The sequence below is a fragment of the Lipophrys pholis genome (assembly GCF_963383615.2).
Source record: "Lipophrys pholis genome assembly, chromosome: 15".
NCBI lineage: Eukaryota > Metazoa > Chordata > Actinopteri > Blenniiformes > Blenniidae > Lipophrys > Lipophrys pholis.
The window spans coordinates 10256685-10274873 of NC_137642.1; the positions used below are offsets into that span (position 1 = coordinate 10256685).

Below are 18189 nucleotides of genomic sequence, written 5' to 3' on the forward strand. Positions count from 1 at the left end.
GTTACACTACAAGGAAAGCATGCAATAATTCAATTCTTTCAGAGAAAACTGAACAAAAACAAACGTTTGATAATAAATACATTCATAGGACATTGGGGTTTGTCTTTTCGGGCTAACACGTTTTGGAAAAAAGACCCTGCTTAAAGCTTAATTCTTAGAAGTATAGAGTGAAAAAATGCACAAAACTTGAACTCTAAGTTCCAAAATAGACATATTTTCACGTACAAACACAAACAATACTGATATAAGCGTAATAGATCAATCAGTAAGGGCAGTGCTGGCTATTATTCACAAGTCTTACAAAAGCTACAGTATTTCACCATGCACATTTTACAGGCACTGTACGAATCACATTCTCATAATACAGATAAAAACCTCTTTTCAATTATGTTACAGCACTCATGGGTTACAATCTCTGAACTTTAACTTGTGCTTCAACCAACTGAAACCCTTTATCAGACTTTGAAGATAGAATCCAAAATAGACCAATTATTATGACCATCACCTGTATGTTTTTTTTTTTTTTTTTTCTTCCGTGACTGATGACTGCCTCCCCTCTTCACCTCAAGTTGATGCATTCGATTTCTTCCGTTACCGGCATGGAGGAGGTTCTTATATCAATTTCATCTACTGTCTTACTGGGGGCATACGTTGACCTCCAGCGCAGCAAGACAATCTTCTTCAGGTACTTCACGGTGTTGTTCTTGACACTAACGAAACAGAAAGTGTTTATCATGCTGTTGCTCATGGCAATGCACTCGATGATGTAGAAGGCAACCAGGGAGTTTTTCTGTCGGGAAATGAGTGTCGGGTGGAAATCTCGCAGTATGGTGAAGCCGTAGTACGGCGCCCAGCACAGGATGTATGCCGCCATTATCCCAATCAGAACCATAACTGTCTTGCGGCGACAACGCAGCCTCTTCCGTATCTGCTCCGTCTGGAAACCCGGGACGTTTTTGAACCAGAGCTCACGGGAAATTCGGGCATAGCACATCGCCATGACAATCACGGGCCCAACGAACTCCACAGCAAAGATAAACAGGAAGTAGGAACGGTAGTAAATCTGCTGGTCCACAGGCCATATCTGGGCGCAGAAGACCTTGTGAGTTGTCGGGTTGCTGCCGCCATGAGGGTACATGGTCTCTGAAGCGAAATAAGCCGAGGGAACCGATATAAGAATGGGAACAATCCAGACAACAGTAATCAGGCAGTAGGCAGTTTGGTACTTCATACGAGGCCTCAGAGGGTGGACAATCGCCATGTACCTGGAGGAGTACAGACATATAGAATTATTGAAGTGGCAGGGGAAAAAAAACATCACTATAAAATGAAATGGCTCATTTATTGCTGTGTGAGTTCTATTGATAGAAAAGGCCCCGGTCTTCACCAGGAGTTCAGTGTTCAATGCACAATGCTACAATGAAAAGCAAACTGAATGTTAAATATTGGGAGGGGTGATTTTTTTTCAGTGAGTCCAAGAATATTTCTGAGAATACAGAGGATGCAGATGTATAGCAAAAGAGAGGCACTTTAGAAAAATAAAGCTTTATTAATTATTATTTTTTTTTTTATAAAGATCTAGTAGAATTTAAAATGTTCTGCATATGGAGGCAGCATGGGGGTGTCGCTCACCATCATGATGACAAAAAAAGTTATATCAGCCACTATTTAGAATTATTACTTCATTTTATAAATGAAATGTGTATTTTGCAGTGTTTCCTAGAAAACAGTATTCTGTAATATGAAGCACATGTGGCTTATTTCCAATTTCTTTTGCTGTCCAAAATCATGCATTTGAGACTTATAGGTAACTCTCAATTCTGTACAATATTTCTGAGTATTTAAAATATTTGTGAAGGACTGGAAACCTGTCCAGGGTGTAACCTGCTTTCACGTACAGTCAGCTGGGATTGGCTCCAAACCACAAACCATGAAGGCATGGATCATGTTTATTGCTGTGTTTTCTACTACACTGTAAATGTTTCGAAATTTCACTGTTTCACCTCAGCTGAATCTGGTGATCGAACTGCCTATCAGACGGTCAGGTTACAAACCACTTTCTTACCTGAGCCACAACTGCCCCTGTGGCTCCTGTGGGATGAAGATTAATGACCTCAGAAGCAGTTGGTGTGTAATTCTTGCTTCAAGGGCGCCATTTCATTTTGATATATTAGGATACAAAGTGTCCATTTTGACACAAGTGAAGTGAAGCGAGTTTGAGTTCACCACAAAAACTTAAGTGATTTTGTGAATGACAGTGTTTAGCATGAGTGAAGCCGTATTGACTGCACAGTGATATACATACAGCTGCGATTCTCTCCAAAATAACCTTTGGTGTTGTGATACGGCACACATTTCCATGGACATATTGTAAGCCATGATCCAAGAGAGCTGAAAGACAGCTTTGTATTTAATGCAAAACAAGTATGACACTGTCCTTGTAAAGAAGTCAGTTACATCACTCATCATTGAAATGTACACTATACATTTTCTTCTATTTTTGCTCCCTTCACAATCATAACACCTCTCTGCTTATATAAACATTCCCACACAGTGCTACTTTTAGAATTAATACATTAATACCAATAAGAATATCTTTATTGTCATTGCAACACAGGTACAACAAAATTCTTTGTGGCAGTTGGAGCGAAGAGCGCACCAACCCACCGAGGCGGCGCCCCGATTAAGTGATGCACTCTTCAACTAAAGCCTTGTTTTTTACAACTGTTTTGACTGTGTCGCGACTGGAGTAAACGGAAGTGAACACATTTGACTGGAATGCAGTAGGATTAGCATGTGTTGATTCTTTATTTCTTTATTTATCTTTTAAAAAGACTCTTGTTCTGGCCTCAAGATTCTTGATGTTTATATTATTTCAATATTTTCAATATAGATCCCCTCTGTATGGATACAAAATTTGGCCATGTAAAAGAATAATATTGCTCTATAACCAAAGACACAAGCTCAAAAATGGCTTCTGATTGCTTTATTGTCCCTAAAACTATCTCTCTGGAATATTCAATGGTGCAAAAATAATTGTTTTAGACAATCCAGCTTTAACAAAATATTTTTTCCTGCTTATGCAATGATCTAAACAACAAAACAGTAGGCTCACAAAACGTACACATCAATATGTAAAAGGGCATTCTTTTGTTCAGTCCCCATGAAAGAAGCATAGATTGCACTTTGGCTTATTGCGTGAAGATGAGAAGCAGTAATGCTACTCTGACGTCTGTTTGTCTGATATTACATTATCTCGGAAGATTATTGAGCACAATGGTGCCGCGCACAGGGCCGCTTCTTTGAGGTTCACAGCACAAAGTCCCTTGGTTTTCTGTGCAAAATGCCAGTTTAAATACACTCTTAATAGTACATTTATATGAACTGAAATTATTATTTTTTTTAAAACTACCGCAAACAATGTGGCATTCTGGAGACTTTATGGCATTCTGGCATTCTTGAGACTGACCTTTAGGTCGGTTGTTCTGTTAAAATTGAATCTTACAGAATACGAAAAGGGGCTGATAACACTTCACCGAAATACTAGTAAAGGAAACCTGTAGCATTTTTTCCACGCACTCAAACATTTAATGATGCTTACAAAAGCTTGAGTGCCTGTGGCTTTTTAATGTCGAAGGCACAGGGCAGGCAGTAACCCTGACAGATCAATTAGACACCATAAACTAGGATGGCACTTCTCACTACCAATATGCTACATTCACACTAGATGAAGTTCGCCAGTAGACTTTCTTTTTTTTTTTCCCCAAGTGACTAAACCAAAGCTGACATCCCCGATCATATGTGTTTTTCCTGGATTTGGGGTGTGAGATCATATATATTCACATCTACAGGACTGCTGTCGTAATGATTCGACTGAAAATTCCTGAGTCCTGTGCAACGTCCCTGTGAATGGGCAAGTGCTTAAGCATACAGGGAGGCAGCAGCAACAGTAGCAGCTCGGGGAAAGATGACAAGACATTCATACAAGCCTATTATTTGGCACAAATGATGTCTCTGCTTATGAGGTCCACAGTTCAGAGAAGTCATGTCTTCACTGTGAGACTTGATGCAGTGTGCACACTGGAGCCAGCTAAATGTCAGTTGCAGATATGAACGTAAGCAGGAGAAGGTTGGAGGTAGTGCTGTCCAACTCTGGAGGTGGAGAGCTCTGCATGTTTCAGACGTCTCCCTAAGTCAACACACCTGATTCCGATGGATGAGTCATTATCAGGTGTCTGCAGAGCTTAATGGCTACATAATCGTTTGACATTTGGCACATACGTACGTTGTGCTGAGGTTCTTTAATGTTAATGGAGCCACAGTTCGCTTTAAATAATGGCTTGCATCTCTCCTGAATATTAATCCTGGTTCAGGTCTTACACCTCCAAGATTTCTTCAATTTCCATGAATATATATATATATATATATATATATATATTATTTTTTTTTTTGTTGTTGTTTAAAACAGCTGCCTCTTGTTTCCCCTGGTGGTTCATCGGGTTGAATCTTAGCTGTAAATTTTGTGGCTGAAAGAGAATCTGGCTGAAAAAAAAAAAAGATGTTTTAATTTGTTGGAAACAGCACAGGTGTTTCACCAAATTGATATAGACTTTATTGCATCCAAGTGTCTTATTGACCTCCCACGCTGTGAAAATTAGTAATAAGCATAATACAAGGACCTTGACAGAAAGAGGCACCCACATAAAATTCATTGAACATTTAGGCTTTATAATTTATCCCTGCCATTTTCATACTGTGACAAGTCCAAATTAATTAAATGAAGAGGCATATTTTGACACCTGCCAACCAACTAATTCACAGAAATTGCAGGATGGTTGCACCTGTTGCTCTACAGCTGGATAAGCAGGCACTGCAGTTTGAAAGAGCTGATGTCCACAGCACTCTAAAAATAAGAAGAAATATCAACAAGGCAGCAAGGCCAGACAACATTCCACTTAACAGAGTTGGAGTGTGCGGACCAGCGATCCTTGGTTCTGACAGACATTTCCAACACCTCACTGAACCAGGCCACTGTCCCATCATGTTTTAATCTGACCACTGTCATACCAGTGCCAAAAAAGGAGCTACATAACCAGCCTAAATGACAATCACCCTATAGCACTGACTCCTGTAATGATGAAGTGCTTCTCTGGGCTGATAAAGCAGCAGGTCACCTCCCACCTCCTCCACATTCGACCGCTTCCAGTTTTCTTGCCGTCCAAACCGCTCTACAGATGATGCAATTTCGTCTGCACTCTCCTGAGCCTGAACCACCTGGAGGAGGAGAACACTCATATGCGAATGCTGTTTGTTGATTTCCGTTCAGCATCTGGAAAGCAAACGGGCACCCCTGGGCTTAAAGTGGATCCAGTCCGTGCGTGTGGTGAAGAACACCTCCTCAAGTCATCGCTCTGAGAACCGGCTGTCCTCAGAGTGCAGTCCTGAGTCTGTTACTCCTCACACTGATGACACACGACTGCGTTGCCTGGTCCCCGACTAACCACATCATAAAGTATGCAGATGATACTACAGTGTTGGGCCTGATTCGGAACAACAACGAGCGGGCCAACAGAGAGGAGGTGTTGCATCTGGCTGACTGGTGCAGGAGGAACAATCTTCTCCTGGATGTCGACAAAACAAAAGAAGTCATTGTTGACTTCAGGAAGAGTTCACCCCGCTACTCTCCACTGATTATCAACAACACAGCAGTGGAAGTTGTGTAAAGCACCAATTTCCTGGGAGTGCAAACAAACAAACTATCCAGGACCCATAACACCGCATCTCTGATAAAGCAAGCGCAGCAGCATTGCATTTCCTTTGCAGGATGAAAAGGATGTGCCACACAACATCCTTACCATTTCTGGAAACAGACGGTTAACATTGCCATGTGAACATGACAGTTTGTATAATGAATTTGTCAAAGCGGCTCTTGGTCATTTCATGTCTTATGCAAAGCCCATCCTTGCTCTTCAAGCTCAGTTACTAATTTTCCTTTTGGACTTTCCCAACTCTGGAAGAAAATAGCTTGCTCATTACCCACCAAATGCTTCGCTACGTGCGAGAAACCAGCTGTGCCTGTTTACTGTTTGGTGCACAGCAGGCATATTACCATTTTTAAATATTGCTTAAAGCCGTAGATTTGGCTTGATTTCAAGGACAATGATTAAAATAATATATTACCTCTCCACCATGATGAGGTTCACGATGTGATTGTTTGGGCTGTAAAAAAAACAATTTTGAACTAAATCCACTGGCGTGTACCATGTTTGAGAGTGTCACCTGTGCCATATGAGGACTAAATAAATAAAATGGCAGACGCAGAGGCATGACAATACAAACACTTAAACAAGAGTGGATGTCTACCTGCATATTGAACAGAATAACAAGAGGGCCATTTTCCTTAGAGATTTCAAGCTAGTGAACTATGACATGTTTCAGATTACCTTTGAAATATAGTGGGGAAAGTAAACAAATACAAATATCATATTTTGATTGGTGATACATCAAAATAAATAGGAACTGTCAAAATGCAAATAGTGACGTGGTTTTCATATTTCAAAATGTTGTGAAAATGGTTGATGCCCTGTTGTCATGTTTCTTTTTTGTTTGTTTGTTTAGTTGTTTTGTTCTTTTCAATTTCAGTTGCATTATATTGGATTGTTTCCAAGTTTTTGCAGCATCAAAATGTGCATCTTGAGTAGATTTGGATATATACAAGGATTACTTTTCAACTCTGTGCACCCATTACCTCAGTGCTATAAAGCTTGTACCACTTAAAATATAACCAAGAAGGAAAAGATAAACCATGTGTTTTTCCCAAAGGTGTCACTGATGGAAAATAGACATTTATACTTTAAGTATTCATGAACAACCCACATTTATATCAATATGCCACTGTAGCCATCATTAGCTTAAATTGACTACATTTGTTGATAAAGTTTTCAGTTAAAATCCTACATCTCTTAAACAACATGAAATGAGGGACAACTTAACTTGATATACAGGTTGAGTTGGAAAATAATTAAATAGATAGATAGATAGATAGATAGATAGATAGATAGATAGATAGATAGATAGATAGATAGATAGATAGATAGATAGATAGACAGACAGTCAAGCAGCCTCGAATTCTTTTGTATTTTTCAGAATAATCAATCACATGACTGCTTAACCAGACTGCACTTTGTCTACTTTATTATCTCCAGTTGAATACGTTTTCAGTGAAGGACACAGTTATACAAACAACCCATCTGCTGAAATGCTTCATTAAATATTTTAGACAGATTTTACTGTGGTTTGGTTTTGTAACAAATATTTTATTTCAAAAGAAATTGATTATATTTTATTTTTTAAGTGATCTTTTGTGGGTGCAAAATGGTTAAAAATAAATACTTATTTGACTGAAAATGACAAACAAGCCAAACACAAAAGAAAATATGCAACAAGGCGGCCTTCATAGTGACACAATCCCATTATACATTGGCAGTAAACATGAATTTGATAAAAGTAAGCTCAATCATATATATGTTTAAATTCAAATGGTGTGATGTGTCCCCTCTCAGTTATCACTACACCATAAGAAATCATAGGTGGCTCCAAAGATCGGAGCCTATCAAATCAGGGTCTTTTCACTTTAAGACAGGAGTGCTCACCAGCAGACCACCTTAGCTCATTTTAAAATACATTATGAACCTAAAGCCAATGTAATGATCTCTGCAACACTTAATATGTCATTTCTGGTTTGTCACACCATCACCATTTACTAATAATTTCTTGTAGATTGTGTGAAGCCTATGTTTAAGGCAGTCTTGACTTTGTTCTGGAGCACAAACTAAGTATGGTTTTTATCCAAAATCTATTCAATGGTCAATTCAAACTCAGGACAGATCTTTACTCTTTTAACTGTAATAAGCCAAATGTGTAGTTTATATGAGATTCTTTAAAGGGGAAAATGTGAACAGGACATTTCACTATTTCTTGATTCAAAATCAGTTTGGGGGAAGAAAAAAAAAAAACAGCTTTAAGAATATTGAACGAAATAACTGAATTGAACACCAATAAACACTGACAAGGATATCCACAGAAAGATCAACAGCAAGATAAACAGACTCACCTGTCAACAGCAATGGCAAGCAGAGCGTTTGTGGACACGTAGAGCGACACAGTCCGGAGATAGTTCACAGAGGCACACAGCACCAATCCATGATCCCAGGACAGCTGTTTCACCACATAGTAGTCCACCAGGAATGGGCAGCACACCACTGCTACAATGAAGTCTGAGATGGCCAGGTTAGCAATGAGCAAGTTGGTGAGGTTGCGGAGCTTTTTGTATCGCGTCAGCGTGGCAATGAATATGAAGTTTCCTAACCCACACACGAGCATGATGCAGACGAGGACCACACCGATAACAATGGTCGCCACAAAAAAGGCCTGGCCCTGGGTGGTGTCTGGGATCTCATCGGGGGGGATGCCATAGTCCATATCATAGCCTTCCATGTAATGATCCAGCTGATTCTCTGGAGCCCCTTCATGCATCTCTGTAGACGCAGATAACAAATGGCTGATGTTGGCATCCCCCATTTTAAAGCACACACAGTCACACTGGTTAAGCAATATTTGATTGAGACACACAAACTGATCCAACAATTTAGGTTGAAGACGGTGATGCCTTTTGGTACATGACACCAGGGATCTCTTCCTCAACGGAGCTGTTTATGTGATGACGGTGCGTTGAACTGGTTGATTCTTCTTTGGAGGAGAAAAAGCATCCTCACCTGGAACACAAAGTTCTCCTGTAAGTGTTGCTCTCCAAAGAGCGTGACAATCGGTTATCAGAACCAATTACATGATCTCAGTTCTCCTTGAGCTATCCTTGTGACATTTCTGCATTTTCTGATGAAAGCTGGGTGAGTGTGAGGTTAATTTATCCAACAGCATCCTTGTAATTTATTAGGACCTTGTCACATTACAGCAAGTCAGCTTCAGACTGGGCACAGCCTGGTGACAGTGAATGTAATTTGTTGCAAACGTGGTCATTTAAACACACCCCCCTGCAAGCACATGAGGTAAGCAACTTTATAATGGAAAACCTATTAAAAGCAAAAGAACATTTTTTTTTGTAAGATCAAACCAAATTTGTAATAGCACTTCTCCAGTAATTGAAACACAGTGCAAATTATAAGGTGAAGAGGACAGACACAAATTACATGGAGCCTCTTGTGTAAACAGTAAAGGGTATGAACATGTCTTGGTTTTATGTGATTTATTTTGCATATGTCGACGGAGCCCACTGCTATTATCTAGTAAATAGTTATAAATTCAAACACTTGCACAATTACATTCCCCCAACTGACTTTAGATTATCTGTTAAACAAAATTTTCCAATTAAAAAAAGGGTATATAATCAGGTTTTTTTTTTGTTAATTTCCAATAAACTCTTTTTCCTGCCGATGTAACGCAGCAAGTATAAGAGGAATAACATTTAGGAGACTCACCAGCAGACGTTGGAGGTTACGCCACTTTCCAGTATAATTTGAAAAGAAAAATGTGGTATGAGGTCGAACAGAGGTCTGGTGTGAACTGGCAATATCCACGTAGTAACAGACAGGGGGTCGCTCCATCCAACCACCCAGCTCCCCGCACATTGAGCGCCTGTCCTCCGATGCGCTGTGCGCTCTGCGCCCCTCCTCTTCCCGGAGCTCCGCGCAGGAGGAAAAGTTGCGTCTGTTTCTCCTCCGCCGCAAGTGATAAATCTAACAAGGAGGCGCGGAATCTAACGAGAAGCCACACGTCTTGCAGGAGGTGTGCGTGCGTGTGAGTTATCGGTGAAAGTTCACCAATCCTCCTGGACATTCAGTACAACAACGAGTTGCTGTTCCAAAAACTGCATTCATCTCACACAGGAAGAAGATACCAAGGGAATCCTTCTTTTTTTTTTTTATTAATTTTTTTAACCCCCCTCTTCCTATAAAGTAATAGACATAATTAAATGGTGTGTTCACCCTGCAGCCTTGCATTTGTCATGCTTTACTGCGCCTCATATCACAGGTGAGGCTGCACTGAGTCTGCAAACAGTGTCACGGACCTTCGAATGATTGGCGCTCTACCATTTCAGCTATTTGATATATATGTGTGGAAAATCTCCCACCCCGATCCAATACCAAGTCAAATCACAGTTCGACACCAATACTTACGGAAGAAAGAAAAAGAAAAAATGCAACGCTTATGTGGACCAGCTATTGAAAAGACGTCAAGCAAAACAGTGTTGTTTCTTTTTCTTCAATAACAGATTTGTTCTCTTTCATGCTGAAATAATTAACATGCATACAATACTCAGCCAAACATCAAAGTAATCGAATATTATAGCATATGCATACATAACTCCATAATGTGGAAACATTGTTAGTTCCTATTAAAACAAGTATAAATAATTCAACATAGAGCTTCGTGTAGGTCTGTTCCATGTAGTAAATCAATATGATTTAATCCGTGGGGTCAGTCTTAATGTGTAAAATACACAGTATTGGAACAACCTCTTTAATCATCATGCAAGTGAAAAATATATTCATACTGGATCTTTATTTTATGCTACCTTTCCTCTAATTTTCACTTTTGCTTTTATCGGGATACAACTTTCATTTATTTGATCAAATCAAATTGTTTAAAGACTTGCTGTGATTAAAGGATTAGGTTCCTCTCAGTGCCACACTGGGTTAGGACACTGTTTACACGATTCTTTCAAAATATTCGTATCAGGATTTCAAGTGAAAATGCATCTTTTTCGTGTTTCTTCACAAAAGTTTGGCATTTGGACAGCGACACTGTCAACCTGATATCCGATTACGCTAAACAGAAAAAAAAGTTGCATTTCAACAGAGACAGTTTTCCCGTTTTCATTTGAAAACATTGTCGTGTAAACGGGCCTATGTAATGTAATAATAAATACAAAAGATTAAAATCCTAAAAGCAGATTTCCATTTCTAAACTTATCTGTCTACATTAGGAAGTCCCACATTTACCGATGGGCTTAACTGAGATCCTTGGTGACATGAGCAGCAGACCTGCTTCTTTCCAAACCAAGATCTGCAATCACTTCAGTGTATTTCCTGATATAATGATACATTTGCAGTCCAATGGTTTGGATACCCAAAGCATAAAGGAGAGGTACTTTAGGAATTGTTCTGTGCAACAGCAAGAACAGCTTAGATTTCTCCCCCCTGGATCAACTTGCGTACATGGTAGAATAGAGGATTCAGACCTGGGGGGGTGGGGTGTTTCAAAAAGAGTGGCTCAAAAAGAAATAACATTCTCGCAGTTTGCTTTTCTTTGTACAGTGAGGCTTTCTCCTTTCAGAGGAAGACAGCCAAATGGGTTGCAATTGCATCAATTGCAGCATGTCTGTCCTTCATTGGCCTCATATCTTATTGAAAGTTCTGTTCTGAAGTCATTTCATATTTCTATAGCTTTGTGCCGATAAGCACTAATCCATTTAAGCCTGTTTGCACCCTCATATGGTGGGATTTTCTTCATTTCAAAGACAGACTATGGGCTAAAACTAATTATGCTCTGTACTGTTAAGTTAAAGGAGTGACTCAGGCCACATTTACACATACCTGGGTATCTGAAAAAACTGTGATATTTCTCTGCATTTCGGCCGCACATTTACACATAAACGCAGCTACGACTCACCACAAACGATGATTCCTGACGCCGGCCACACTGGAGCTCTGGATAAAATCCAAGGGTCCGTCCAAAAAGCCCCTCCTATCTCCTTATCTATCGACTTTACCTTAACCCCGTGGATGACGTCATGGGGTTAAGGAAAGGTGTTAGGAGGCTTCCTAAAGGAGTTAGTGAAAGGCGATCACGTTGGCGTGGCAGTCGGACCACACTTTCACTTAGTGATGTCATAATAATGCGACGGCGGCGCAAGTATGTTACATCCGCCAGGGTGGAGTTTCTGAGAATGGACTACAAAAAGTGCATTTGGGTTTTAGATGATTTAAAGTTGTTCAAAGCAGATTATTGCTTTGGTAACTTACATGATCTGCTCCCTTTTTCCGACATCGTGAGTTTCCCTGAATGCTCGGATGAGCGGGTCCTTTTAAATGTTGTCGCCGCAAGGAATTGTGGGGCAGCATGAGCTCGCCTCCTTTGATAAAGGATGCATCAGTGGTTCCTAAGCTAAAGGAGGCTCTAAAGGAAGCAACAAGCCTCCTTTCCTTTGCTTATTGAGAATTCAGACAGTCCTTATCATGGCCGCCACACAAAACTCTTCTGGGATTAAGGAGAAGTCGATAGATAAGGAGATAGGAGGGACTTACCCCATGTCTCTGTTTGCATCTAAAGGCGGGTAGGCAGATATTTACGTCACAATTCGTGACGGCCTGTTTTTTTTCCAGGATTCTGATTGGCTATCATGGCTTCATGCTTCTTGCTACACTGCCCCCTACAGGTTTGGCATGCTCATAGCAGCTCTGAACCAGCTTTATATGTGGGTTAGTGTAAATGAAGATTTCTTTTTTAAATGTAGAGAGGGAAATATCCGTGGGGGCGGGGTTAGACTGGGTACGTGTAAATGTGGCCTCAGGAGACATTGCTTTGGCAGTCCTGAATCACCTCTTAAAAGCCACTTGACAGCACACTGTTTATGTTTTCTTTGTCTAACAGTTTCTGGGGTTTTTTTCCCCAGTTATTTTTGATGAATCTCCATTCTTTTCAGAAATCTTGACTTCCAACCCTTACGTCCTCACACTGAGCTCTCTGCCCTAATTATGTCCAACTGTGGCTTGTTGATTCACTCCTCCTGCTTGCACATAGGTTGTGGGTTAGCTATGTGTTTGTTTTGTTCATTTCATTAAGCGTGTGTCAGGTCTCTGTGTCTGCCCGTGTGTGTCTCACCTCATGTTTCCTATTAACCAATGACCTTCTCCCTCTTTGTAAACACATCATTGAGTTCCACTTGTGTCCACCCCTTCCCAGTGTATTTAGGCTTCCCGTTCTCTGTTGTCTGTGTTAATTCATTTCATCCACCTGCCTTGTCCACGTCCCGCTCCCAGCTCCCCTGGGTTGCCCGTTTGGGTTTTAGACTTTGCAGTTTTTGAATTTTGATTTTCCTGGACTTGTATTTCTTAAATAAACTCCATTTTTGTACCACCTGGCGAGTCTCCTTTTGGGCCCACCTGCAATCCCTGACAGCGTGTAGGTCATTATTCTTGGAAGTCTTTGGCGTCTTAATCTCCTGTTGTGGTTTCAGTGTATTTATTTGCCTTTTCACTGTTGACTGACTGAAACCATTGGACTGCATTTAATAAACATCTTTCTCTGCATTTTATGTCTTACAATTATTTTCACAACAGCTTTAGATTATAATTTTTTGTTTTGCTTCTGGTGTCTTTATTTGTTTTTGTTGGGGTATTTTTGTTTTGTTTAATTGAGGTCTGTGGCCTGGAGGATATAGTTATGTGCTTGGGAAAGGAAATTCAGGGTTTGAAGCGGAAGAGGGATGCATGAGGAAGATTATGATCAGATATGATGAGCCCAGAAGGAAGCAGCCAAAAGACAATTATCATAGATTTTTAATTTTTTTTCCAGATAGACTTTATGTTCTCATTTAATTTTTTTGCTGCTTTAGTCCCACATTTGCCTCTCTTATTGTCTCCTTGAATCACCTGTAGCTTAACTTTCCTATCGTGTGCTTTCTGTTTTAACATCTCTTATATTAACGGGTCAGTTTTGACCCGTGTCTTAAATCAAAAATATTTATCATCAGATTTTTCAATATTCATGAAAAGGTTGGTCTTAATATTTTTTGATGCTACTTGGGCCTTTTTTTTTTTTTTTTTGCAGCATAGCCCTTGTTTTCAACATTTAAAAAAATGTCAAATGAACCTCAAGATAATTATATAAGTAAAGTAAAGGTTGTTATGCTACCTGACTATTACGGAGGGGTATTAGAACGCATTTCCTAAAAGTTCCCCCAATTTTTTTTTTACATTCTCATATTATCTATAGTAATATTTATGGTGTTACGGGTCAGTTTCGACCCATATATTTATACTTAATAAAAGGCAATTTTTCAAAAACAGAACTTTAATTGTTGAGTTTGTTGAATTGTTAACTTTCACTACATATACAGGAGCTGCTGGGAGTCAATGATCTTGCTCAGGGACCTTCAGTGGTAACCTGCCAGCCATGCCATTGGAATCAGCACATATAAAAACAAAAGCTCACCTCTCTAATGAACCACTGCCTGTAATGCATAAGAAACAATGCTTTTATTTAATACATTTATGAGCATTATGACGATTTGAATCTCTATGAGGAACTTACATCAGGAATTTACAAGGATGGAGAACATCCACTTTTAATCATGTCCTCCATTATGAAAAACTCAAACAAGAAAAAACAAATGTATAAATCGATCTCTGTCCATAACCATTTCCATCCAACTTAGTGGTGTCTGGTCCCCTTCTGTGTCTGTGTCAAGTCTGTGTGTCTTACTTGTTTCATCTTTTCCTGTTTTATTTAGATACGGACCTCTCTTCTCTCCATCGCTGCACACTTGTCCTTCTTGTCTGTCCTCCCTCTGTGTGATTTTCCCTAATGTGATCCACCTGTGTCTTCCTCTCCCTTGTGTGTATAAACCCTCTTCCGTCATGTATCTGTATTCCAGATACTTTCGCTTGGCTTGTGTTAAACCTGTCTTTGAAAATAAATCTTTTTAACTTTACACTCTTGTGCTCGAGTCTGTATTTCTGACAGTGATCCGTGACGAAGGCCTGTCCTAGATAACAGGGTGAAAGGCTTAGTGAAAGTCATCAACCTTACAAGCCTTTGACTGGAATTTAGGATGAAACTACGTATATAACCTTGAGAAAACACATACACACGAAGAAAACACAAACGCCATGCAAAAATGCCCGTACACTGGAATTGAACTCAGATACTTTACATGACCCATCTAAAAAGTTCAGATACCTGAAAGCAATGATTTGTTCCATTCACATTGTCCGAGATCAATATTCTCACTAATTTCCATTGAATTAAGTTTTAAAATTCCATAAATCATATCTTTTCATTATTACTACTCATATGGACATATTATTCTAGTTTAATCTATTCACTACTGGTTTTTTAACATGTCCATTTGAACTTCGTGTCATAAAACTGCAGTCATTTTAACATAACTCTGTAGAGATATTGTATAAAGATTTGCTTATCTTATTACGCATTTCACCACCACTATATTCTAGACCTTGTATTAAATTGTGAGATGTCAGGTAATCTTTGACTTTGAATACCATCCTTTCACCTGAATGTAAATTGAAAATAAAGAAATAAAGAAATAGATAAATAAAGAAAAACATGCTAGATATTCATGATTTTCTTTTTCAGCCACTGATTGCAAAGTGGCTTGAAGAAGGTAATCAGTACCAGGCATTTGTAAGAATATTCCTGCTTATAACCATAAACTATTTCATCATTTATCATGCGAGAAGCATGATTTCTTTAAATGATTAATTTGCCTCTAAATACCTTGAATGGCTGACTGATAAACCGCAGCATGAGAACTTAAAAAAAAAATCTAATTGTACTAAAGCATCTTTATGTCTAATTAGGAAGATCATGGATTGAATCGAACAGTTTTTTGTTTTTTTAATGTGTAGGATCACTGTATCGACAGAGCTGTGAAAAAGCATCTATCTGGGGGCAATCATCACACACACACATCAGACACCATTGCAGATGACTTTTGAGGATCAATGTCTTATTGTGATGGAAAGCCAGTGCTGCTGTTTTTACATTACCTCTGACAATCATCTGTCAATAGCCATGAGATGGCTTTTTTTGTGTTTCTCAGACGGTAGTGCGGCAGGGTTTTAGGACTCAAGAGTGCTATTTAAATATAATGACGCAGAACTAAAGGCACAATTGGAAAAGCGGACAGCTCCTCCAGTCATCCGTAATGGACACGAGAGGAGAAAGAAACATTTCTTTTCTAGAATTTGAGCACAACCACCATCCATCTCCTCAAGAGATGAAAGCATTGTCTCCGCTTGTTCTTTTGGCTTTTTATTTCTTTTTATTGCCCTCTAAATAGTCGCTACTTGCTCAGCCTCGCTCGCGTCTGTCACTGCAGCCCAGGAGGCCCGACCAGCAGGATAAACACTGCGCTTTCATTTCCAGCAATGGACAGCTCTCTAATCTCACCCGGCCCACAAATTTACGGCCCCTCGTAACCAGAGAATATAGACGGAGAAGGTGGCAGTATTTTTCTGATGTTCTTTACCCAACCGTGGAAAATATGCACAAGACCTTTTTATCTATAGCCTCTGCAATAAGGCGGGCAGATGAGGAAGTAGTTTATTGGTAACAGTGTTATTTGGTGGATAAACAGTGGTGAAATCCATACACGTGTCTGGGATTTAGGTCTGAATAGATCTGATATGTTTATGTTGGCTCTGCTGATGAACAAAAAACATATTTTTCCCAAACACCAATATTCTCAATCCTCGTCTCTTCATCGCTTTCAGCGTGTGCTCACCTTCTTTATTCTGTTCCTATTTTGCAAGAAGTTACTTATTGTTGTGGTGTTTCTGTCTGTGTAGAGCATAACAGAAGAGTGGTTTAATTTGCTTGTGGGTGCTTCTATCACTATGTAAATTACAGAAGAAGAGAAAGACAAGCTCTCACTAAAGTTCAGCAGCTGTGTGTATAACGGAGGTGCCCTTTAAAGTCCTAGTTCCACCATTACAGCTCTAGAACTGGTATGTAGATTGGGTTTTAAACTAATTACAATGTCACATCTATGGAAGAGTATTTGGGTCACTTCAAAAAAAAATGCAAAATATCGAGACTATAGTCAAAATACGATACAAAAATAAAGTGGAAACGTCTCCTCTGGTCCATCTCTAACAATCCTCTCTACACCTCCTCCAAGCTTGTGGAACCATAGATGCCGATCCGGTGGGTGCTCCGATGCTCATGTACCAGCTGAGAAGGCCCCACTGGGGTATAGCCGCAAAAAAAAAAAGATGAAAAAGAATAAACAAAACTGCATCTTTAAAATGAACTCAACCCATTTCAAAAGTTATTTTATAACTGCCACGAATCGAACCCAGGCCTCGTGTGCAGTCGGCAAGAATTCTGAAAAAGCAGTCACATGCACTGACTACTGTGATCTCAAAAGGTTGATTTTATTGTCGACATTGTTTTTCGACTTTATTCTCGACATTTTGATTTTGATGATATGTTATCTCCTGTTATTTAGTTTCTCATGAGTGGCCCCAATACTCGTCTATACACATTTCAGTGATTTTTTTACACACACTCACACACACACACACACATTGTCATTCTTTCCACATCGCTGACTTATAAAGGCACGTGCACAAAGGATACATGTCTCAACGTGTGTGAAATCAATGTATATTATGTTGCTGTCATGTGGTCACTTTGACTGATTTGAAGTTGATTGCACCTTGAGCACCTGTGGCGTGTGCAATGCAGATCCCTGCACATGGTGAGTCACATCCCAGAAAATCAAACACAAACTCTCCTTGGAGAGCTAGAGGTTGGAAGAAAGACTCAGCACAGGATCTGTATTGAATACCTAACACAGGGCAAAACCTTGAATGGGATTTTAAAGCTTCATTTATTTTACCAGGATTTAAAAAAATTAATTTGGTGGTGTTGGGAAACAGACATTTTAAAGTAAGGTGTTACTTTAAGCCTAACAGTTTTAATACTGACTGTAAAGCACTAGAAATACTCTGTGAGTTAAATACTTTTGTTGTAGAGGAAATAGACTGGAACTACTCTCCAATTCCACATGCCAACTATTAGCTTCAGCGTTAGCCAACGATTTTGTCTTGATGTTTACGTTTTCAACTTTTGTTTATACATAAACTAACTCAGTCCTCCTAATAGCAACATCAACAGCAGGTAACATTATTATAAATAAATGTCTAGCCTTTAAAAGAGTCATTTCTTTGTTGCTTTTTGAAATAAGACGCTACGCCAAGTTGTGCATGACTTACACCACACTTTGATAACATTTCAAACAGACTGAAATGATATGTGTGCTCCACCATTTCAATTCCAGTCAACTGAAATAACTTCAGCTTAACTTGATCAGTGAAACAGTTATCCTACTGACCCACAGCTCAGCTTCTGTGTCACAGCAAC

General features: G+C 39.4%; 1 protein-coding gene across 1 annotated transcript; it reads right to left on the reverse strand.

The window, feature by feature from the left end:
• Positions 1–559: 559 nt before the first annotated feature.
• prokr1b (prokineticin receptor 1b) lies at positions 560–8580 on the reverse strand (the record flags this gene model as incomplete). Its single annotated transcript, XM_080481250.1, has 2 exons — positions 560–1265; positions 8114–8580. 2 exons carry the CDS (start codon positions 8578–8580, stop codon positions 560–562), a joined length of 1173 nt encoding a protein of 390 aa, XP_080337376.1.
• Between the last annotated feature and the right edge of the window lie 9609 nt (positions 8581–18189).